The 23,899-nt window shown below is 41.8% G+C and overlaps 5 protein-coding genes across 5 annotated transcripts; 1 reads left to right on the forward strand and 4 right to left on the reverse strand.

Moving 5' to 3' along the window:
• Positions 1–5,876: 5,876 nt before the first annotated feature.
• KY384_000646 (uncharacterized protein) lies at positions 5,877–9,028 on the reverse strand (the record flags this gene model as incomplete). The annotated part of the gene is made up of 3 exons (XM_044809182.1): positions 5,877–6,717; positions 6,744–8,321; positions 8,376–9,028. The coding sequence occupies 3 exons, from the start codon at positions 9,026–9,028 to the stop codon at positions 5,877–5,879; spliced, it is 3,072 nt and encodes a 1,023-aa protein (XP_044665169.1).
• Positions 9,029–10,248: 1,220 nt separating this feature from the next.
• Positions 10,249–11,412, reverse strand: KY384_000647 (uncharacterized protein; the record flags this gene model as incomplete). Its single annotated transcript, XM_044809183.1, has 1 exon — positions 10,249–11,412. The coding sequence occupies one exon, from the start codon at positions 11,410–11,412 to the stop codon at positions 10,249–10,251; it is 1,164 nt and encodes a 387-aa protein (XP_044665170.1).
• Positions 11,413–13,286: 1,874 nt separating this feature from the next.
• On the reverse strand, positions 13,287–14,588 carry KY384_000648 (uncharacterized protein; the record flags this gene model as incomplete). Its single annotated transcript, XM_044809184.1, has 1 exon — positions 13,287–14,588. One exon carries the CDS (start codon positions 14,586–14,588, stop codon positions 13,287–13,289), a length of 1,302 nt encoding a protein of 433 aa, XP_044665171.1.
• A 421-nt stretch (positions 14,589–15,009) lies between these two features.
• KY384_000649 (uncharacterized protein) lies at positions 15,010–21,531 on the reverse strand (the record flags this gene model as incomplete). The annotated part of the gene is made up of 7 exons (XM_044809185.1): positions 15,010–16,447; positions 16,497–16,937; positions 17,771–18,935; positions 18,986–19,242; positions 19,292–20,464; positions 20,921–21,083; positions 21,516–21,531. 7 exons carry the CDS (start codon positions 21,529–21,531, stop codon positions 15,010–15,012), a joined length of 4,653 nt encoding a protein of 1,550 aa, XP_044665172.1.
• Positions 21,532–21,780: 249 nt separating this feature from the next.
• On the forward strand, positions 21,781–23,457 carry KY384_000650 (uncharacterized protein; the record flags this gene model as incomplete). The annotated part of the gene is made up of 3 exons (XM_044809186.1): positions 21,781–21,823; positions 21,873–22,899; positions 22,950–23,457. The coding sequence occupies 3 exons, from the start codon at positions 21,781–21,783 to the stop codon at positions 23,455–23,457; spliced, it is 1,578 nt and encodes a 525-aa protein (XP_044665173.1).
• Between the last annotated feature and the right edge of the window lie 442 nt (positions 23,458–23,899).

Below are 23,899 nucleotides of genomic sequence, written 5' to 3' on the forward strand. Positions count from 1 at the left end.
TAAAAACTTTAAAAGGTATTAAAAATATATACTTTCTTTAATTTTATAAACTTTTATTAATAATTTATATATAGATACTTTAAAATAGTAACTTTATTAATAATATTTATAAAATTAATATAATAGAAAAACTTTATATATTTCTAAGCTTTAAATAAACTTAAGTAAAAAGTATTTAAAAGCTTAAAATAAATATTTATTAATAATTTAATTTTAATATATTTTAATTATAATAAAAAAGCTTAGCTAGAAATAAATATATTTAATTATATTATAGTAGTAATTCTATTATAAAAGAAAAATATAAGTATTTTATATTTAATTATATTTTTATTAAAAAACTAATATTTTAGGAATATAATTATAAAATTTATAATAAAAAATTATTAATATTTATATATATTTTTAAAAAATAATACTTTAAATTAGTAAATATTTTAATTAAAGATTCTATTAATATAACTTCTAATTATAAGAATTTAAAATATTTTATATCCTTTAAATAATTAAACTATAAATAGATAAAGTAAGTTAAATTTTTATTAAAATTTAACTTTTATATTACTTATTACTTAAGAAAGTAGAGTATAAAACCTAATAACTTAATATATTATCTAGGTAATATTCTTATTAATAAAGCTAATAAAAAATATTAATATTAAAATTAAATTATTATTAAATATAATTAAGTTAACCCTAGTTTAAAAGTATACTTAATATATATATTATTAAATAAAATAGAAAAGATATTAATAAATTTAGCTATATTAATATATTACTTAAATAAAGAAAAGTTAAAAAGTAATAAAGAGTTATAAAAGTAATTATTACCTAAAAAATCTAAACTAATTAAAAGTAATAAAGAGTTAAAAAAGCAATTATTACTAGAAGCTAGAGGTAAAGTATTAAATAAAGAGTTTATAAAAGTAATTACCTAATACTAAGCTTATTTTATTTAAAGAAAACTATTATAAAGGATTTATAAAGTATATATATTTAATATATTAATATAAGCTATTATATATATAAAAAATATAAATACTAAGAAGATTCTACTAGACTTAAGGAAAAGAGAGCTATTAAAGTTAGAATTAAAAGCTTATAAAGTTTAAAATAATTAACTTTATATTAGAGGAAGACTTTATTTACTTAATAATAATAAATATTTATATATTTAAATTATAAAATTAATTTATAACTTACTTATTAGAAGCTATAGAAAAAGGATATCTATATATAATAAAGTTAATAAAAAGTATTATTAGCTTAGAATAATAAATATAGTAATATAATATATAAAAAGTTATTATATTTATAATAGATTAAAAAGTTATTATAAAAATAAATAAAATCTTTTTAAATTATTATTAATCCTAAAATAATATTAAATTAATATTTTAATTAATTTTATTATATTATTATTAATATATAAAAAATATAAATACTTATTTTAATATATATTAATAGTAGTTAATTATTTATCTAAAAAGTATAAGTTTATCTCTTTTAACTTATTAGAAGTTAAAGCTATAATATAAATATTTATTAAATAAATTTAATATAAAAAAAATATTTACTAAGTATCTATTATAACCCTAGTATTTAAACTAGTAAATAGTATTAGCTAATTTAACTATAGGTATATAGGTTAGTTCTCTTAGAATATAAATAGTAGTTAAAAAATAAGTAAAAGTAAGATAGTAAGATAAAATTAAGTTATAACTATTTTAGATTTTATAGTATAAAATAAGACTTATATTAAATATAAGGAAATTTATTTAAAAAAAGGAATAAAAGGTTTTATATATATAACTTTATTTTACTTATTTAATAGTATTTAACCTTTAATTACCTTAAGCTTACTTAATCTAGAAGTTACTTAGTACTCTTAGTACTTAAGTATACTTAAGTATTTTAGCTATTTTTTCCTCTTTTTAATTATTCTTTTTTATAACTTAATATAGCTATAGTTTCTATCCTATAATAATTATCTAGTTACGCCTATTATATAAGATTATAATATAATATAAAATTCTTATTAAGATATAGAATATTATACTTTAGCTTAGAGTTAAAGTATTTCTATAAAGTTAATATCTTTTATATAACTAATAACTTCTTAGATATATAAAGCTAAGTTATATTTATTTTTAATATTAATAATAGAATACTTTTAAAAAATAAAGCTATTAATTACTATAGAAGTTAAAAACTTAAAATACTTAAATAATTATAAGATTTAATTATTTTTAAAAAAAAGTTACTATAGTATAGATTACTTAAATTTAAATAAAATAAATATATATTATATTAATATTAAATTTTTAAAATAAATATTAAAGTTTATTTAGATTATTTTTTTATTTTTTATTTTTAAAATATCTTTAATATATTTAATAAATAAATATATATTATAGTAATAAATATTTTTATTATCTCTTATTATAAAACTAATATTATAAAATTATAGGAGCTAAGAATTAAAAAAACCTATATTTTCTAGTCTTTAAAATAATATAGGAGCTACTATTTACTAAGGCTAATTAGCTACTACTTAGTTTATATAATACTATTCTATAACTATTATTTATTAAAATATAATAACTATTATTTAATATAGTTTAATTATATTATTTAAACTATTAAGGTTAAAGTTAGCTTAACTACTTCTATAGTTCCTTAATATATTATTAAATAAAATAAAAGTCTTTATTTAAGGGCTAATATATTAATAGAAAATTATTTTATTTATTAATAGCTTAAAGATTAGGTATATAGTAGTAGATAATAAGTATTTATTATTTAATAAGCTAAAATATTTAAAAGTACTTTTAATAAATGATAATAGATAATATATTAAGGTTATAGTAAATATAGTTTTAATAGATAGTAAATTATTTAAAAAATAATATAAGTTATAAATAAGGGTATTAAACTTCTTTATAGCTTTTTTTACTATTATTTTATTAATAGTCTATTTAATAGGCTAGATATATTCTTTAAAAAATATAGAATAAATATTATATTATTAACTAGAGATTAAATATTATAGATATAGAAGTTAGAAGTTATTACTATAAATATATTAAATAATAATATTATAAATAAAGCTATAAATAGTATTATAGAAAAAGTACTTAGTAATAAAGGTTTAAAATTAAAATATAAGGCTAATAGCTTACTTACTTATAGAAGCTACTTTAATAAGATTATAATTTATTTTTAATTAATATTAAATAAATAAATAAAGATATTAAAAGAAAGGAATATAATATTACCTTCTTATTATAAGAGTAATTACTAGAGTAGTTACTATATAAAGATTATTATAATACTTTTATATTATTTAGAGAAGACACTAGTAAAGAGTACTAGTATAGTAAAGTATAAGTATAAGTATAAGTAGTATATTAGTAATCTAGGATATATATAAATAATTAATCTATTAATTAATTAAGGACTTTATTTTATATAATATTATAAAGATTTTATAGAAAGTTTTATAGATATAGAAATAAGAGCTAGCTATAAAGTAAGCTTTTAGTAAGCTAGTAAAAGACTAATACTAGCTTAGATAAGACTAGTCTTAAAAAGGCTAATAAGATTAAAAGTATTATAGATAGTATAATTACTTAATTAAAAGCTATTATAAGTGTTACTACTATCTATAATAATCTAAATAATAAAGAATTTAAAAAGAACTTTTTTAGTAATAGTAATATAATTACTTATAGAATTTAAAGCTATAGAAGTACCTAAGTAGAATATAAGTTTTATTTATATTAAATACTATTCTACTTCTATTAAGTATTTTATTATATATAAGTTAATTATAATAATTATAATAATTTCTTTCTTTTTAATTATATATTAATAATTCTTAAGTATAATTTTTAATATACTTTAAAGATCTATAGATTTATAATTAATATACTATTAAAGTATTATTAAAGTATTATTAATATATAATATTTAATTTATATCTTTTTTATAAAATATTTATATTAAAAGTCTTTTTATATTAAAGTATTATACTTATATTAAATTACTTTAATAATATTTTATATAATAAGTAATATAGTAACTTATTAAGCTTTTAAATATATAATATATAAAGTTATTATAAAGTAGTATACTCTTTAGTATAGAATATACTTTTTGTATACTTTTTATAGAATATTTTTTACTTAATTAAAAAAGATAAAATATATAAGTTTTAAAGTATTAAGTCCTAGAATATTAGTTTAATAAAAAGTATTTATTTTCTTTACTTTATTAATATAAACTATTATAATTCTAAAGTACTTAATATTTAATATATATAAAATAAATATTAATAAATATAGAACTTACTTTATTTTCTTTACTTTATTTAATTTATAATATAAAGCCTTTAAAATAATTTTAATTAGATTTTCTAAAAGCTATTTCTAGGCTATTCTAAGGAACTAATTATATATATAAAGTAAATACTATATATATATTTTTAAATATTATTTCTATACTTTTAAATAACTATATTTATATCTCTTTCTAGAGAGTATTTTAGAAAGAGCTTATACTTAGAGCTAAGGCTATTAAGAAAGTATTTTAAAAACTATTTTAAAAGAATTTATATATATAATTAAAACTTTATTATTTATATATATATATATATAAAAGATTAATTATTATATATATTAAAATAAGAAAAAAGTTATAAAAAATATATAAAGATATTAAAATTTAGTTTATAAAGTTTTTTTCTTAAAAACTATATTTTAAAAAAGATATTTTAAAAATAGATATTAATATAATAATCTAGAGGTATAAAGATAGTATTTAAAGATATATATATAGTCTTTATTATATATAAATAAGCCTCTATATTAAAACTCTTATTTTATTATAGTTAACCTATTGTACGCGGTAAAACATAGCAATTTAACTTTCTATAAAGGTTTCATATCACTTGTACATAAAGGACTGCCTCTAAATTGTGCACCTTAGTCCGTAGACTTATGCGCTGCTGACATTCCATCTTAGTGTCTGCTACTGCTCGTATATAGCATCTTTCTACAATCATCATACTCTGACCGGTCACTGTAGATCTCTTCCAGTTCTTCAATTGCTGTCGCTACTCCCATGGTCATTTACAGCTCCGTCCGGCAGATCATTCACCTCGTCAGTTTGTGCCTCAAACACAAATTCAAACACAAAAGATTGGGCCAAGAAATCCAGAAGTCCCATCACCTCCTCGTAAGCTCGTCTTACCTGACCCCTACAGGCATGACCCACGTAGCAAGCGCTCGGCCCGCCAACGCGATAGAGGCCCGTACCTGAGAGATCACCCAATCTAGGGATTAATGACGCAATGTTATGAGAGGTTATTAAGGCTCTGCTATCTGCGCCGAAACCCCAAACTTTTCCATTGTAATCCGTGGATACTTATGAAGTAGTACTTGGAGCTTTTCGACATGACTTTAGAGTGCATAGCAAATGTACCCAGTCACAAACATGAAGACCGCATGAAAAGCTTACAATCAGCCAAACCTTTAAAGCTCTTGTTCGTGATAAGCAGGTTCTGCGAACAGATGACACCCATTCGAAACCAGCAAAACAGGTTGTTCAGGGCCAGCTCCACGCTAATAGGAAAAATTTGCGCAGTTGAATTTTGAGCACCAAATCTGCGATCGCCTTCGAAGGTCGAGACCAAGAGGCTCATGATAGAGGGTTGACTATTGCTTATAGCTTGTCCCTATGTTGCAAGGGCCACAGCTGTACGTGATCATTAAAGTCTCGAGGAAACGCCCCCGCGACGTGATGGAACAAAGTCCCACCAGTTTCAACCCATTCTATGAGCGATCCAAACCCTGTACGCTGAAATTCGTTCATTCTTAAACCTTACGAAAAGGATCCACGGTAAGCGTTGGCGTCTCCACAAGATCATAGGACGGGACGCCTTCAGCTCTGCGTCTATCGATGAAGTCTTGACATTCAGCTATGGAGAGCGACCACTCCGCAAGTGCTCTGCCTGTGTACGTTCCTGGACCTCTAGTAAGTCCCTGAATCTTACGGGCAAATCTAGAAGTGTCTAGCACGGGGTCGTTTGATTGTGGCAATAGGCTGAAAGGGGGCGTCCTTGGTGGAGACATACGTTTTTCTCTCCCGACCCACCTGCCTTCCTTTTCCATCCATTCGAGCGAAAATTTGAAGGACAATGGCCTGTATGCTTTTTGGAGCGTTGGTTGAGCAGCACTCGCGAGATCGCTGGAAAAGCCTTCCTGGGTCCTAGGACGCAAAATGTCGCTTTTAGCATCAGTGGTCGTAGCTGAAGCCTCTGGCTGAGTACTGCTCGCTTCACTATCTGATCGTCCGCCTGTAGCGCCGGAGAGTAGCATACTCTTGATTGACATCCAACTGTCTCTCAAAAATAGCGATGACTGCTTTTGCGGTTTCGAGCGTTCATGGTCAAAGAGAAAGTCCGGAGAACTATGCTTTTCGTACGGATTGGCCTTGGCAGTAGTAGTAGAAGACAAAATGCCGTCAAACGAAAGGAACATGCCACTTTGTGCGGGCTGAATGTCGTCCCTACTGATGACTAGACACCTGCTTGGAGCAGGACTGCAAGGGGTAGTGGATACACGCGGCAGACCTTGCTCCTCTGCAGCACGCTGCAAAAAGAGGTAGTGCGACCATGTTTCCTCCAAGCGATCTCTTAAGACATCTAAGATCTCCCTGTTTGCAATTAGCAAGCTTCTAACGTGCGAGGGCAGAGCTTGTACCGATTATCGTCGTTCTTCTTCCCATCGAGCCTCCCGATTCTCCATATTAAAAGGCGCATATAGAATGCTCTAACCATGGGGCACCAGTGGTTGAACTGTCGATGGAAGATTTTCCTATCAAGAAGCCAACCACAAGTTAGATCCCGTTTCCTCCGAGCGTCGCTCGTTAACGCGCCCCACATGCTGAAGATGAATGCAATCAACCTCACTTCCGTCAGGCTGTTTTGACTTTCCAAAAAGCGCTTATACACCTCGAACCAGAAATCCCAATCCACATTACTGCTGAAAGACCCACCGTCTGCTTGATATCTATTCAAAATAGGAATGGCTTCCTCGAGAAAGTCACAGAGCGAGAAACAAGTATCATGATCGAAGATAGAAATGGTGCTCGCTGCAGTTTTCAAAATCGCATTGATAGATTCAGCAAAGATACGTTGGGTCTTCTTGTCCATGACGTTGGCACTCGACAAGCTGTCTCTGAAGAGCATGATTAGGCGGTTTTCTGCCATGGAGCGATGTAGACCGACAAAATTTATAGGCAACGTTGGAGCAGTTGCCTCAGCTTCTCCTAGAATCGAGTCGAATGTGACAGGTAGGGGACTCTGCGCAGGATCGGCAAGGGAGACCATCTCTGAGCGTCTTAGTGTTCGCTCGAGTATTCTCAAAAGTTGAGCATGTATCAGCAACCATCCTGGAGCAGCCGTTCTCGCTTCTTGAGATACGTCGTCCGGAAGAAGACGACATGCTATGTCTACATAGAATTTGACGAAGATGTAGAAAAGATCTGTATCACCTCCACTCCATCTGCTGACCCACGGCCCGGTCCAAGGGATTCGTGATGCTGCGGCAGGCAAGTGAGGACGTGTCCTTAGATGGCGAATAATCGGACCAGCTAGACCTCCAAGTGGGCGAAGAGAGTAGGGGAAATTGGCCACAACTTTGTCTCTAAGATTAGCATCCTGTGGAAGAGAATCCCAACCACTGTGAACTCCAATCTGTCTTAAGCTTTTTGAAGGAAGTTCCCACAACCTGACCAGAACTTCAGCGATTCCGTTGCAATAGAAGAAAGCGTATGCTGTGGCTTTGCCGCAGAAGTTTACAACACTAGCAGCAACATTGCGCGTTGACATCTTGTCAACCACGTAGGCCATCTGAGCAAGAAGATTTTGCGATAACATTGTCTTTACGTTGTGAAAAACAGAGTCCACAAGAAAATCGGACATATTGGAAGTCAGTGAGGTCGCAGATCTTGACTTGGGCAGAGGCTTCGTTGCCTTCCCCGTACGGACTGGACTTGTAGTCCATTCAGGCCGTGTCATTAAGCCGGTAGCCGCTTCCAGGACTGCAGGTCTTTCATTTCCGGACACAGATTCTCCATGCCGGCCATTGAGCATTTCTATGACACCGGTCCACCATTTGTTCAATATCACTACCCTTCGATCCAGATGCTCAGGCCTGATGTTGATATTCGAATGATGATTAGCATAGTTGCGAAGAAATGGCAGGATAGTGGAGCGAATCACAGCAGTCTTTGCGTTGCTCGGTTTGGCCTGAAACCTGGGAGAAAAAGGTCAGTCCCTCCTGCAGGTGGAGAATTTTGAAGTTGCATACTTTTGGAATTCGCTGTCAAGATCTCGGAACGTACTCCACAACTCATCCTTCTTGCGCCCATACTTCACGGCTGGACTTTGCAACCTTTCGTTGGAGGTCCGAGAGGGTATTGTTGGTGTACTGCTAACCGTCTTTCTCGATGAGACGGATGCTAAGGTCTCATCTGTGAAAGATCTAGGGATCTGAGGAACCACAGGAACATGAAAGTCCGAATTCTTGCCTAAAATGGTGCTCAAAGGCCGCCACGACCTTCTCCTAGACATAGAGTTGCGTCGGATGAATCCATTCTGCAAACCGTTATCGCTTTGGGTTGCAAAATCCTCGGTGAATGTGCTGTCAATGTTGGTGTTCGGCCAAGAAGAGACAGCTTCCCTGTCAACCTCATCCGATCGTTGTTTTTCCAAAAGATCCCCGTGAAGGGTCGGAGAAGGGGATCGATCGGAAGGAAGCCATGACTTTCGCCTGATCTTCGCAATGGATCCAGAGAACGAGCGACTGATTAGGCTGCGCTGACGCGATGGCATTTGCTCATATTCGAGATTTCCGCAACGAGCAGCATCATCAACGGAGGCCTTCGCATTTTCGTGAATCGATGTCTCTTTCATCTTAAGACTTGTCATCTTCCTGACAGCTTTAGGTCTCGTCTCATCCATGGCTGATGAAAGGCTCGGCTTTTCACCACCATCACTCTCTCTGCTGGCTCTTCTTGGCTGAAGCTTTTTGGAGAAGTTCGTACTGATTGTGCTAGAATGTGTTGCTTTGAAGCTATTCTTTCTCGAAAGTCTGGAGCCCCTGTTTGTCGAAGGCTTGCAGCTGTCTCTGACCGAATCTGATGAACTAAAAGATTTATGCCCTTCTCCGCCTTCTCTTCCACGTGCCGTCTTGGAGGCATGCCGAGCCACTGAGGCCTCTTCGGAGCCATCTGACATTCTATATGATGAGGATTATCATTATTCTTTGTCTCCCAATGAACGCGGACGTCAAAGGTGATCAAGGGCTGGCTTAAGGTAGAAGAGATTTTTGCAAAGATCTTGTGATCAATGGTATGCTGGGTAAAAGTGTGCAGCGTGCACGACCACGTAAAAGCGTGCGGGGCGGGATTGGGACACGATACCATGCAGAATCTGAACAGCAGAGAGGAAAAGATCGACGACTGTACGAATGAAGTGTCAAACCCATTCTTTGCGTTCATTCACAATGTACCTTAATGCTGCCGAATTTCCCAGGCCCCCTGCCCCCGTATATTACATTGAAACGCGACACAACTTTGCCGGGAAGAGGAATCCAGCTGTATATTTTCCTGCGCTAAGGGCACTTCCCGAGACCCAGGCCAACTATTTTTGGCAATACGATAAACTACCTTACGGATGCACCAAATGTGGGAGAGTAGGACCAAGACGGAATTACGAAGATCATGTTGCACAGCGCAAGAGTCCCAATCAAGCCATATCCACCTCGATTCTCAATGAAATCGATGTTCAACTTCGGTTGTTGGTGTCAACTATATATAGCGCGAACCAAGAGCCATTACCGTTATAAACATTCTTTTCATACCAACTACTTCGTTTTCTCTGATCCTGTTGCAATCATGAAATGGATAAGCCCCTTGAGCTGTCACTCTTGAGAGTTTTCGTGCAGACATTACAAGTGGCCTTAATCAACAGAATGCTAGACAGGATACTGCCACCGTCAGAAAGATAATTGATATCGAGCTTGACGTCTTGTATTTCGCTCGTGGTCCTTGTAGAATCGTACCTGGCCAAGGGTTGAAGCAGTATCTAGCTGTTCATTCACGAAGCTGAGCTAGAAAGTGCAATCTGGTCAAAAGGCATACACCTCACGTATTGTTGGGTCCGCTCACTAGTAGCTTGTATTACGCAACAGGCAACCTAGCAATATCGCCCACATAACCACCCTGTTTCTTTTCCAACCATTCCGGACTTATTAATTTCTCTTTGTCGGGATAGAAGATCTTGTATGCGTTGCGAATTGTCCCGTCGCTCACGCCGGCGACGGTAGAGATCTCCTTGGCAGTCTTCGGCACTCCCATGAGATGTGACGCCATGAAGATGCATGCTGCTGCCACGGAAAGCGGCGAGCGCCCGGCCAGCATCCCCTCGGAGTCCATTTTCTCTGCAATTTCTCTCGAGACTTTATTGATTGCGAAGGGTAGACGGAGAGCGTTGCAATATCTCTCACATAACTGCTTTGGGTCCGTTGAGGGGCCATGCTCGTACAGTTGCGGTGGTTGATGGTAGGTATCTAAACCAGTCAGCGCGGAACACAAGTAAGTCAAATGCATTGGAATTTTACTTGGATCTTCTTGTGATTGCTTCATCTTCTCTGCGTTGCGGTTATTGAAGAATTTTTCGAGAGCTTTGAAAACTCGACCTATCTCAGCTTTGGACACTTTGGTAAGGGTAAAGATCTCTCTGAAAGTCCTTGCTGCTTTCATCTGTCGACAAGCGATAAATATGACTCCTGCAATGATGGTCTCTTGGGACTTGCCCCTAAAAGCGCCGGCCTCGTAGACTTCTTTAAAATGCCCTTTGGCAGTGTCCGCGATTGACTTTGGAATGCTTAAAGACTCACAGAAGGCATCGATTTCTTTGTAAGCCGAAAGCAGAGCTTTGGCAGTCTTGTTGTGATTGGCTTTGTTCTGCGCTCTTTGCAAATCCCTATTGCGACCAGGGTTCCCGCCGTTGAACGATATGCCGGTCTGCAGCTGCGATCCATTCAACAGAGGGTTTGCAGCGTCCCCAACACGTGATGGGTCGTCTCCTCCTTGATCATCATTGGAGAATGTGCGCCATTCTGACCGCGTATCGACAGTCCTGTCTCCTAGCACCAAGCCGCAAGAGCTGCATACAGTGTCGCCTGAGGCATGTTCTTCCACAAGATTGGGAGGGAATTCCTTGCAGTCACGGCAGATGAGATGATTGTTAAGATTTTCACGCCAGGGTTCGACTGGCCTATCAGGCTCGGCTACGATTGTGTTGCCTGTTGGTTTACTCTGAGCAGCTGCTGTCGTAGCCATAGATGACGACAAAACTTGTCCAGGGGAGTTTTCAAAGGTGTTGCACTATCACTTTTGACAAATCTCTGCCCTTCTGCTTGCTTCTCGACTGTACCAATAAAGGTGTCCGTGAGGTTCATGTGCCTTACCCCACAGAAAGTCAAGGTTGCGCGAAGCACTTTGCAATGAGTGATATGATCTCATCAACAACCTAAGATCATCGCATGGTTGAGGAGAAATGAACCGAGCGGAAGGGAGACCTTGAGGACGACAAAGAGATGGAAGTGAACGCGATGTGACTCTTCTTAGTACCGGAAGGCTTGGCGTATGCTGATTAAGAATCGTTAGCGTGGAACGTCAGAGAAACCCGTGCTTTGACTTCCGTTGCTCACATAAGGAGTTGATTTAATAATTGTATCTTCAACCATGCAGCCGCTCCGTTCCTCGGTGGGTGGATTTCGAAATGATCAGCTGTATCTGGCTAATGGCTGCAGCGGCTTCTACGCTTTCTCCGCTATCGGCCGCAAGCCGCTCTGCAGCGACGTTGCTTCGTAGCACCAACACCATCTCGACGAGGTACTCAATAGTCTATCCTCCGCGTTTCAGAGGATTGACACCGATAGCAGTAGATCTGGTTCAAGACCTATATCTGCGGGAGCTGAAGAACTACAAACCGATAGCCCTGAAACCAAACGATGCCGATGCCCACGTCCAAAAGTTCGCTATACCTCAGCCACCACGTTCGCCGGAAGAATCAGATATTGCGAAGGATCTGAAAGCATATGAGGACATGCCAGTGGAGGTGGAAGGGCAAGAGGAGGATGTGGAGGAGGAGGAAGAAGATTGGCTAGAGAAGTGGGACGATAACTCCACTGGGGAAGAACATCATTGAATCGTAGGATAGCGCTAAGGCTGGGCGGAAGTGACCCCTTTTTTTGCCAGCAACCAAGGGTCACAATATTCACGACTCACAAACGCGGTGTGCGCGCATAATTAAGCCTTGAATGGTTTGCTCATCGGTATCGTTCCTTGTTCGGCTTGCAAGAGATAACGCAAATAGGCATCTAAACCATTGCGAGCAATGTGATTCATTCTTGCCTACTCGTATATTCGCAAGTGCATGGAATAAGAAGTCCTATACCTCTTGTTGAAGACTTGATTTACTAATTCACTGAGCATATGTGTAATATCAAGTTCATGATATTTGAGAACTGAAACCTGTAATCGAGGCTAGCATTTCGAGCATTTCTTTGAGTATATTCTAACCAAGAAGTCTCAATAGTCGATGCCGGAAACCCTGCTGTCTGTCTTCTCAACTTGTTCATGCTGTTCCCCCAAGACACTTGACCAATCGCAGCTACTTTGATGGGTCCGCCGGGTCTAAATATTATTTTAGTAGGACAATTAGAATGGCCCACTTGAAGGATCCGTTCGCTTACTGTTGAAAATGAATTGTATCCACTGTATGCCGGATTATCATCGCTTAAGCCAATGGTAAGCTTGCCGGCATTGATTGTCTTCCTCGCCTGTGCATGTATTCCAATCGTATGTATTCGATTTCGATGATTTGCGCGTATGCTATGGAAGAATACCTTGTTCAATCCCGCATGTGCAGCTTTGAAACAACTCTCATCATTTCGATATATGCTGCTAGCTTCAAGTCTAGTGTACTTCATTTATGGGCAAAGTAATGAATGTGCTGGGATCGCTCACAGCGCTTGAACTTGGTCCAGCAGGAATTAGATGGCCGGAGCCTTCCCTCCGCAGTACTCAAGATCCACAAGCATTAGCCTAGTGATTGTCAGGACTGACTGAGGGCTATGTGAATACTTGAACTTCCCGACGTCGTAGTTTTGTCATAGACAAGCTCCAGATTTTTGCCGCTTTTAAAGCTTCTAGGATGTATTCAGTCTGCCGTCCTCGGTATACGTGTCAACCACCGGAGCAGCTGAATCTCTAGCGTCATCTATCGCACCGATCAATTCTGAAGCATCGGCTTGAGTTAGCTTCGCTGGAGCTGTGATTCGCATGGTCGAAGCGTCCGTCTCGTGGATCGCTTTATTGGGAATTTTCTGCGTACAAGTTTCGTTCAGGTCGACGCGGTCATCGGGCTGAGGCTCTTCAATCCCATGATCCAGTTTCCGTCGTTTTCGAAGAGCATATTCTGAACGAAGAGCCGTCTCGGCATCCGTACGATCGAAAGTCTCATTTGAAAGGACATTGTCTGAGGCTACTCGTTTGAGTAAATTTTGCGAGGGGTTATCTGCATTGTCAATAGCACCGCTATGGTCGCTTAGAAGCCTCGTCTTATCATCGCCCTCATTCAATGGTCCTGTCGTCTCGTAAAGTATATCGTCCCGCCCTCCTTTGGTAGGAGCAGCTCGATACATCTTAGCAAGGTGATCGCAAGCGCTACTAATATCCTCCAAGTTTATACCAAGAAATTCCCACCAAGGCCGGCCTTGACTATCGTCTGGAAAAGCGACGCCACTATGCCTCGCAGCCGCATAAAGAGCGCTTCCGGCAATCGTTCTGCTTGGAAAGAGCAAGCAAAGCGTGGTGAGATAGCTGTCGCTTATGAAAGCCCAGGCGGAGTTTCTTAGCTTCTTATTGTTTTCTTCGCCGTACACGAGTAGAAAATCATATAAAGTTTTGTATGGAGGATCCAAGCTCAGGTCAAAACAGATGGCGTCTAGAAGTGTGTCCTCGAATCGTATGATAATGTCCCTCCATTTCCAATACTCCGGATCATTCACTATGTCAACCTCTTTGTATGGATTCTTCTGCGCTACCCTCACACTGGCTACTACTAATTCCTTGAGTTTCCGGTTGTTTTCTTCAACTTTGATGGCTAAGAAGAGGCAAGCGGCAGCCATAGAATAGTAATGATATCCTCCATTCCTGCGAAAGTCCATTGGATATCGCATGTAAAATCGATGTAGATATATAGAAGCGGTAGCCAAAGTGATCTGAGGTAGTTTCAACATGATGCCGACCTGAAGGATGAAATTGACGCCTTTACTGCGATTTTCCCGTTCTTCAGCCGGCGAGAGGCCTTGGAGGATTGACGGAGTCCGAGTAAGCTCCTCCTCCGAAAAAAACCACTGAGATTCTGAGGCCATGGGCGCGTCACTGGAGGCGATCACGCCTGGCTTCGTTCCGACGTTGGCAGAAGGTGTTTCTATTGAGGTGGGCATGCTTATTGTGACAATCAATCGTGCTCTCCCATGGAGATTCAGAAGCCTAAGGTGGACCTCGGACGCAGAAAGGATTGGCTGCTGTTGCGCGCGGGTTGAAGTCGTTAAAAAAAAGTGGCAGCAGCCTTCCGGAAAGACTTCCGAGAGTTCTTATGGTTTTTAACACAACAGTGAACCCTCGGAAGTCGATTTCTTAGAATGTCGCTCTTAACCAACCCTGTCGTTCAACAGGTTCTCATATTCTCACGTTGGCGTGGGCATATCCAGGGAAATTTTCTACATGCACTGCTATCCTACTTTTCACTCATATCACCCTTGACCAGCTGTGAAGCTCGCACGGTCTTCCGCTTCGTCCACAGGATCAAGAAGTCAAGGTATATACAAGATGTGAAATACCCTATTTTGATCCTCGTACTTTTGATTAGAAAAATTGCATTAGATCAACCGGGACCTGCCTCGGTTTTTCTTCGTGAGCCCACCATTTCGTACCCGCTGGGTGTCTTGCATTCCATGACCCTGTGCAACGCTCTGCTTCAGCTACGATGCTAGAAGTACTAGCGGTCAAGTCTTCGAAGTCGATCAGTGGGTGGTCACTTCCCGCAAGATCCGGGTCCAGGGAGTATTCAATCTTACTCCCAACCATTCCCATGAAGCCACTGATATCGTACACTTCCTTGATTACGCTGCCTTCTTCAACGATTACTTTATACTGTATCGTATTCCATGCCTTCTCTAGTCGCTGCTGCGCGGCTCGTCGGGCAGCTCTCAACCCAGAACATGACGGTGCGCCCATAGCTGCGACTGCTGAGGACCAGTCACCCGGGAGCAGGATTTGAGAACGAGGCTTGCACAGGCTTTGTATCAAGCCCCCGTGATCTGAAGGTACTCTAACGATTTCCAAACGCGGAAACGCCCCGGCGCGAATTGAATCCGCCAAATTTGCGTTCGCGGAGCCGGGCAGTAAGATATCCCAGTGCAGATATTGAAGCTGTGGAGAAGCAATGATAGGTTGAATCACCACTTCCTCTTGAGGTATTTCCGGAGAAGAATCCTGGACAAGGGTGAATTTCTTGAGATTCTTAAGTCGTAGCAGAAGGTTCGAGATGGCTGACATATATAGAACATCCACATTCACAATGGCTAGCCTTCGCAGCCCGAAGGCATTGCGAGTCCTCGAAAACTCGGAAAGACCCCAGAAGGTGACGCCTTCAAGATCTTGCAGACGAAGACTACGCAAAGGAGGAAGATGTTGTAGGGTTTGATCGTCGAAATCGTCCACATCAAAGCTAGAAACGCAAAGATGCTGTAACGAAGGAAGTCGATGGAGTATTCCAGGTCCGTGCAATTTTCTTGGGTCGCTTGTTTTCGTGTTGACGAATAAGTCTCTTTCAAGTATTCCATGGCCCGGCGCATGGAGTAAGAGAGTGGTCAAGAGTGGCCAGCCGTTGTGGAACGAGGCGAAAGAAAACTTCTGCTCAGCATCCATCAAGCCAGGAGCTAATTGGCGAAGGGCTCGTTGAGCCACTGCGTTATTTTCACCAATAAGCCACAGGTGAGCCCTGAGCCTCTTTCGCGTAGAGAGGGCATGAGTCAGTCTATCAAACTCATGACTATACAATTGATGATAGCCCCCAAAGCTCTCGAGGTTCGGGCATGTCATGACTACAGACGCAATCAGATCAGTTAAGGCAGTCGATGCAAAGCTAATGACGGTTTGCGAGAGAGTGATGTGGAGCTCTCGCACGTAATGTGAAAGAGAAGCACGCGCTCGCAGCGTCCGTCTTAATTGCTTCAACCTTATCTTGAGCCTCTTGACTCGTTGTTTGACGCCATGCTCTACGATTGATATCTCGCTGTACCTGCCCAACAATTTTAGCGCTTCAGGAAAGAGTTTTGGGTCGTACTAACAGGTGTTTGACCACCTCCCTATCCCAAGCTCTACTAGTGAGCGAAAGGGAGCACAGATCCCGTACGTAGCATGAATAGCAGCTGTTGGAGGACGGTGCTGTGTGAATCATTTTCAATTGACGCAGGATGCAGTTGTAAAGCACAGGCGGCAACCGCTTGAAAGGTTCCTTGGGCAGCTCTTTCGAGCGCGAGGTGAGGACAGAGTAAAACGTTGGGGGTTGGGATATGTTGACTGGCCGTCGTGGGTATGATGCTGCGATTGGGTCGAAACCTGGTCTAATGTTGCCGTAGGGTGATGCGGTGGAGCTCCAAGATATCGCGGATTTGGGGTTGTAAGTACCCAGCGTTGTGGATATGGAGCTGGTGGCAGAGACGGCCTGTATCCTCTGCGCCTTGAAGGCAACGAACGCGGGATCATGTCCCTCGCCATTGCTTGTTGGTCTACCATTGGTAGGACATCAGCTGATATCCACGAATCTTCTAGGGGTGCACGCGTACTCCGGACTGTGCAGATTTGCCGGAGTTAGGCCACCTTTCTTTACCACCATGCGCTCCATGGAAAAGGGGGCATTGGACGGCAATGCGAAATGGCAAGGTTGACATGTATTTGCTGATGCATGGGAGCGCCTGGTGTGACAAGCAGTACAACACAGCGAAAGATGTAAAGAGTGAAACAGGTGGCCACTAAGACTAGGAGTGAGATGCAAGCGTGTGAGTTGGTGAGGTGGTCGTGATTCGAACTGCTTTATTAGTCTTATTTAGAACCACACGGGAGGTGCAATTGCGTGAGCTCTCAATCGCGCCACAGGGGCATAGCCACCACTGGTGCCACATCGATCTTAAACTCCGCTCGGCAATCGATCTACAGTAGACTATTATGCGACTAACACGGCGAGGTAAAGTATGGGAGCGTGGGCATAAATGTGGGGTTCTTCCCTACTAGACTTCCTCGATGCTCGAAACTCGGTGGATGCCTCATGAAGTTTTCACACTAATTCCATCCGTTTGGAGGATGGTGGAGAAGAATGCTAAGCAAAGATTCTGTATGTACAGCACTGGATGCCATGCCAACCACAGCCAAATCTGTCACCCTCCAGCTGAGGGTATGCGTTGAGGCGTTAGCCAGATGCACATCCTTCCCAATCCATTTCAATGCGTCGTTAGGTACGCACCCATTATTCATTGTCGCTAAAAGCCATCAAAAAATGAAAGGTGCAACTCCGCGCCGACCCCAACGTAGCTGTTGTTCAGAGACAGTCTCGGGTCTTCCTCACAAATCGAAGTGCGAGTTGTTGAAGATATGATCGTCATTTGAAGAGGTTTTGATGATGCCACTCATGCGATCGCCTCGTCTACTCGTCGGGATTTTCTCCCAATCGTCATCCTCGTCAGCATCCTCCTCCATACGATCAAGATGAGAGCTTTGGAATTGCTCGTCCATGGTGCTCTCGTCGACAAAGGTGAAGCCTTTGAAGTTTGCCTGCATCCCAGGGGAGAGGGGCGTTGAGGCTGGCAGTGGCCCGCCAGCCCTTTGCACTGCGCTGTCGTTCAATGACTGGGTATCTGCCAAGGCATTTGTAAATTCGGGATCGAAATTCGAAACGTCTAGGATGTTCTTCAATTTCGGCTTGAAAGGGGGTACTACTTGCTTATTGGCCACGGATTCCCAGTCGGTATCGGCAAAGAATGTATGTTCCTTCAGCTCATCGGCATCTCTTTGCGCGCCCAGGCGGTGTTTAGGATTGCGGTTGAGTAGGCCTTTCACGAAATTTCTCCCTTCGCTACTCAATGTATCTTTGGGGAAGCGAACCTTCCCAAAGGCAATGTTCTTATACATTTGTTGTGTTTCATCGGCATAGAAAGGGCTCCAGCCACAACACATCTCAAAAACGAGTACGCCAAGCGACCAGAAGTCTACCATAGTGGTATACCCTTGTTCATCTAGAAGCACTTCTGGTGCAAGATACTCGGTGGTCCCACAAAAGGTGTTGGTTGTCTCATCCTTAGCAAGATTGGCTTTTGACAAGCCAAAATCGCAAAGCGCTATATGGCCAACGGCGTCAAGGAGGATGTTCTCCGGCTTCAGATCTCGGTAAACAATATTGAATTTGTGCAAATGCTCGAGAGCAAGAATGAGCTCTGCAATGTAGAACTTTGCTCGCGATTCGGGAAAGCGACCTTCTTTTTGCAAATGATAAAACAGCTCTCCTCCAGACATAAAGCCAGTCACAAGGTAGAGGTTTTCCGGAGTTTGAAATGAGTATTTCAGTCCAACGATGAAAGGCGAGTCTGCGGAAGCAGTCCGTACAAGGATATTTCTCTCGCCAATGGTGTGCGCAACTTCTTTCTTCTGAACGATGACCTTCTTTGATAATTTCTTCATGGCGTAGACCTGCCGAGTATCCCTTTTGTAGACTTGGTACACTTGACCAAAGGTTCCTGTGACAATTGTTAACCGTATTTCGGTCTACTGCACGAGAAAGGCGAACCTTTGCCAATAAGTCTAAGTACAGGAAAATCTGCTGGACCATACTGCTTTCTAGAAGTTTCCTGGAAAGAAAAGCGAAGATTTATCTCGCCAGAGACTTGATCAGTCTCTGGATCTCTCGGTTCCAATTTGTACCACCCCTCAACTTTCGTATTTTCGTGAAACACGTTTGGTGTAATCTTTGTCTGGCCAAGAAAGACGTCCTGGCTCGCACTGTAAACGGAAATTTCAACGTCCGAGTGTTTCCCAGAGACATCGCTAAGTAGTGTCAGTGCGTTAACGTGAGTTGATAGAGATTGCGTCCTACAATACTGCTTCATGGTTCCAAGTTGGCTCTGTCACTTGCTTGCCATTCTTGAAAGTCTTCTGATCTGACAAGCTTGTTGTACTGCTTTGTCGGCTCTTCATTGGTATTGCTATAGATCGACCCATGTCACTACCCGTTCGCCTCACGGGTACTCCACCATCCCTCTCCTTACTCGTAGCTGCAAAATCTGGCTCTGTTCCATTTTGTTTTGGCTCATGAGCGATGGATTCGATCCACTCGAAAGAGCACACCGCATAGGGAGAATAGCTAGGCCGTAGGCCCCGAGCTGATGCAATACTGACATAGAGCTTGCCTTTCGGAGGGCCGATTGGTGGCGCTGATCGAGTGGCTGTAGCGTCTCTCGGTTGACTTTGCGCATCCCGATCATCATTTTGACCTAGGGGAGATGACTGGGTCTTATTGGCTTCAGAGCCATCATTTGAGAGCGCTCTCGGTGTCAAGGGAGGGGTGTTCTTTGAAGGCGGCGAGGCCGCGCCATCAGTTAGCTTCATTGACCCAAGGTTGGAACTCAAAGCAGAAAATGCAGAAAGGGAAGATTCTCGTTCCGTCGGTGACGATGACGCAGTAGAAAGTTGGCGATTGGTTGGGTTCGACAGGTGAGACGCTAGAATTAAAGGGTTCACGGTAACCTCTGGCGGAGGGTTCGGGTATGAAGAATTCCTCCTGGTATGAGGTGGTAGTATGATATTACCAGACACGACGCGGGCGTAGGATGCTGTACGAGCCTTCGGCTGACCTTCTTTTTCTTTCGGGTTATGCGCATGACCATTGCCACAGGCGTCTTTCCCATGGCGCATCGCTGAGGAAGATGATGAGTGACGAGGAGTTGGCAAGGTATTGTGGGGTATCGGGGGAATGGGCGATACCGGACATTTTCTAGACGAGAGAAGCGCCTCTCCATCTGGAGAGGCAGGAGCCGTAGGGAGTCCCCAATATTCAAGCCTTCCGGAGTCATTGACAAGTATTTTTCCAGGCATATGAACAAAACGTAGAGAGAGTTCTGGATTGCGGCGATGACTGAGAGATTGGGCACCAACCTGTCCGAAATAGCTCCTCAGCGGCGGCCAGCGTTTGTCTTGAGGATCAGGCTTTGGAGTGCAAACTCCAGACGGGCAGCCGCTTAAAACACGATCAGGGCTGTCTGCATCTGAACTGGCATGAGAAGAAAGAGTTAGCAACAGTCGAAGAACGGCAGTGCTGGTAGTAGCCCAGTGCCAGGCCCGTCAAAATCATGCGCAAATTAGCAGATCTAGCAGGTCTTAAAGAAGATCGGAGGTAATCTGCTCCGTCACCAATGTCGAAGCTAAGATGTTCGGGATGCGAGAGGCAGTAAGTCAGGCAGGCAGGGAGAAAAGAGAGACGAAAATTGTGTTGGTTCGGTGGGGCAGCATTAGCGCGGCCGATGTTGAGCAGAGTAGCCCAGGTAGACTTGTCTTTCTTGACAACGACACCACTCGAGAGGGTCGAGTTGACACACGGGCGGAAGTTGTGAATGATGAACTCATCTACCCTTTGGCCGAAGGCGACCGACTGGATCCTGATAATGGCTGGGTCCAAGGGGCAACCGAAAAGCGAGGAGAAAAGTGAATGCCAGATGGCCCAACTCACCGTGCTTGCTGCAATGCTGTCTTCAGAAAATTCGGATTGATGCCCTCATGCTGCACGGCCATCATGAGATCGGGCTGAAGCTGGGTGAAAGCGCCGTTGAAGGCACTGTGGGTGAGGACTGAGGGGGTGTGAGCGGGGCCTTTCTCTTTGGCGCTCGGGAGCTCTGATTAGGAGAGAAGAGGCTTGGACTGAACCACGCACGGGGATTCTTGGGTCTTCTTTCAGATGGTAGACCTCGGATGTGCTGTATTTAGGAAGAGTAAAGCTCGACTTGTAGCGAACGGAACCAACAGATCAGCAACAGATGTAGGAGAGCATGCAGAAGGAGACGTTCTTTTATGTCAAAGAGCGGAAAGAGGGGTCGCATCAGTAGAATACTGCTAGAATAGCTTGGACTTGCCGCGCAGTCATACCCACAACTGTCTCCCATCTTTTCCACGTTGGCAGTCATTAATCAACAATTGTATTTACGATCAGCTATATAGAAACATCAACCTAAGAAGTGCCTTGAATGACACGCAGGCTATGGGGTCTGCGAGCTCCGGCATGTACATGCTTTTACCACTGGGAGCTCCGTTTCTGAGTGAATGCGGACTTCGGTACGCGGCCATATGTCGTTGTACAGCATGCTCCATAGCTACTTGTAGATAGACTCAACACTTGCCGAGATTCCCACATGGATTCAAAAAGATGTACCTGTATGCCGCTGACTCGAAACCTGAGTTTCTGTAGAACAGCTTTCCCAAGCCCAGATCGGATTAGTCAGCAAGCTTATCTAAGGTGCCTCAAGCGATGGAAAGTTGTCTTGGCTTTCTTTGTCTACTCGTTACGTGAGGTAGCGCAGAAACTCACCCTTTCAAATGGCCCGGTCGTCAAGATCTCGGGCTGCGGCGGCAATTCAGCGTGGGTATATTCTCTACTTGCGATGTGACTACTGAGCTGACAAAGCTAGGGACGCCAACACCAAGGGCTGATGAACCATCCGATGGAGAGATTGCTGGCTTACCTCAGGAAGAGGGTAGCCAGGACGAAGATGTCGAGCAAGACCAGATGGAGTTAGATGATGAGGCAAGTCGTGAAACTCCTGCCTTAGAATCAGATGAAGGTTCAGGTGCTGCAACACCTCCCCATGGAAGAGGTGGAACTCGGAGGAGGCGGGCAGGAAGACCAAGAGGTGGCGCCCGACGACGGGATGCTACTAGTCAAGACTTACGAGACCCTGGATCTGATGTGCCTACCCCGAGAAAGCGCGGAGGGTGGCGAGGTCGCGGTTTCGGCGCCGGCCGATGGGCAAAGATCAAAGGAGGCCCTTCTCACGTTACGCAAGTGCCAATTGACAAAGAAGGCAACATGGCCAACATCGTAGGTGACGAGGTCGAGCTGCCGGATGACTCCGAGGGCGAGAAAAAGGTCACCAAGGATGGAGAATTGCAGGGAGGTAGAGAATATCGGGTCAGGACCTTTAGGATTGAGGGTAAAGGAGAGAAACTCTACATGTTGTCAACTGAACCGGCACGATGCATCGGATTCCGAGACAGCTACCTCTTCTTTCAAAAACATAAGCATCTCTACAAGATCATTATCGCCGAAGACGCCAAGAAAGATCTGATCGACCGAGGTCTCATTCCTCATTCCTACAAGGGCCGGGCTATTGGCGTAGTGACAGCACGTTCTGTGTTTCGCGAGTTCGGGGCCAAAATTGTGGTCGGCGGCAGGAAAATCACAGACGACTACCTTGTGGCGGAAGCTGGAGCGCGAGGCGACGTAGAAGGTGAATATGCTGTACCTGAAGATGAGGTGCCTGGGGGCGCGGAAGGGTACGATCGCAACCGCTACGTAGCTTGGCACGGTGCAAGCGCTGTATATCATGCTGGCGCTTCAAGTGTACCATTGCTTAATGGGAAACCTGTGGAAAGCAAGAAACGGAAAGTCGTTGTCACCGGGGCGAATTGGATGTATGAACATGCAATGCAAGCTAGGTTCGTCACCTTCGTTACTGATCGCAGATATTGGTGGCTGATACCAACAGCCGTTTCAATTCTCTCACTACCGCCCAACGACATCTGAACCTGAACGGTATGTACAACGTGCACACCAACTTCATGCAATATCCCAAGATTATGCAACCCACCCAGGCCCGGTGGGAGCGTGTGGAGTCGCGCCCTCCCGCTTCACATACCATGAGGACCCAGAACAACGTCCTTGGTGATGAGACAGGAGATGATCCACTGCAAAGAGCCCCGGCCTCAGACGCTTTCCCAGAGTTGCCATCCTTCTACACTCAAAGATTCATGGTGACTGACACGTATTTTGAGACACCATCAACGTCCACTCTTGGCTATCCGGGTCCAGATGAGGCATTGGTGGACATTGGCCCACTGGGCCTGATGCACGTCCCGCAAGATGTTGTTGAGGCACTCCCAGAGGACTGTCAAGAGGCCTTCGTGCGGGCTCGAACACAGGAGAAAGTCTGGAAAACCCGGTGGAAGCTGGGGGGTGATGGCAGAACCCCGCTGAGAATCACTTACAATACATGACAAGTCCTTTACCGCTGGAGTTTAATCTAGAGAGGCAATATACCCCAGGTCTGGCACAGTGGCACCAAGTGCAATGCCGTATTTGGTGGGTGGCATCGGGTAGCGCAGAAAGGCGGTCAGGATGGCAAAAGAAAACGAAACAGATTCGGGGCTATTTCCGGACCGGACACATTATTCGAGCCAGCGTCACATCAACATGGAAACATCTGACTTGCTGCTTGCATTCGAACAGTATTTTCTATGCTCTCCGGCCGCGTCATTCACTGAGGGAAGCAAGCTAGAGCACTGACCGTATGCGCATTACGTTCAGAGTGACGTTCCCCACACGAGGATAGGCAGCTAAGTCTACTTCGGAGCATTAGGCAACATCTTAACCCTGCGAGCCTGCTGCCTTTCCGTAGATATCTACCGGTAGGACTATGACATTTATAATCGTCCAAGA

Source organism: Bacidia gigantensis (genome assembly GCF_019456465.1).
Source record: "Bacidia gigantensis strain McMullin 20006 chromosome Unknown contig_74, whole genome shotgun sequence".
NCBI lineage: Eukaryota > Fungi > Ascomycota > Lecanoromycetes > Lecanorales > Ramalinaceae > Bacidia > Bacidia gigantensis.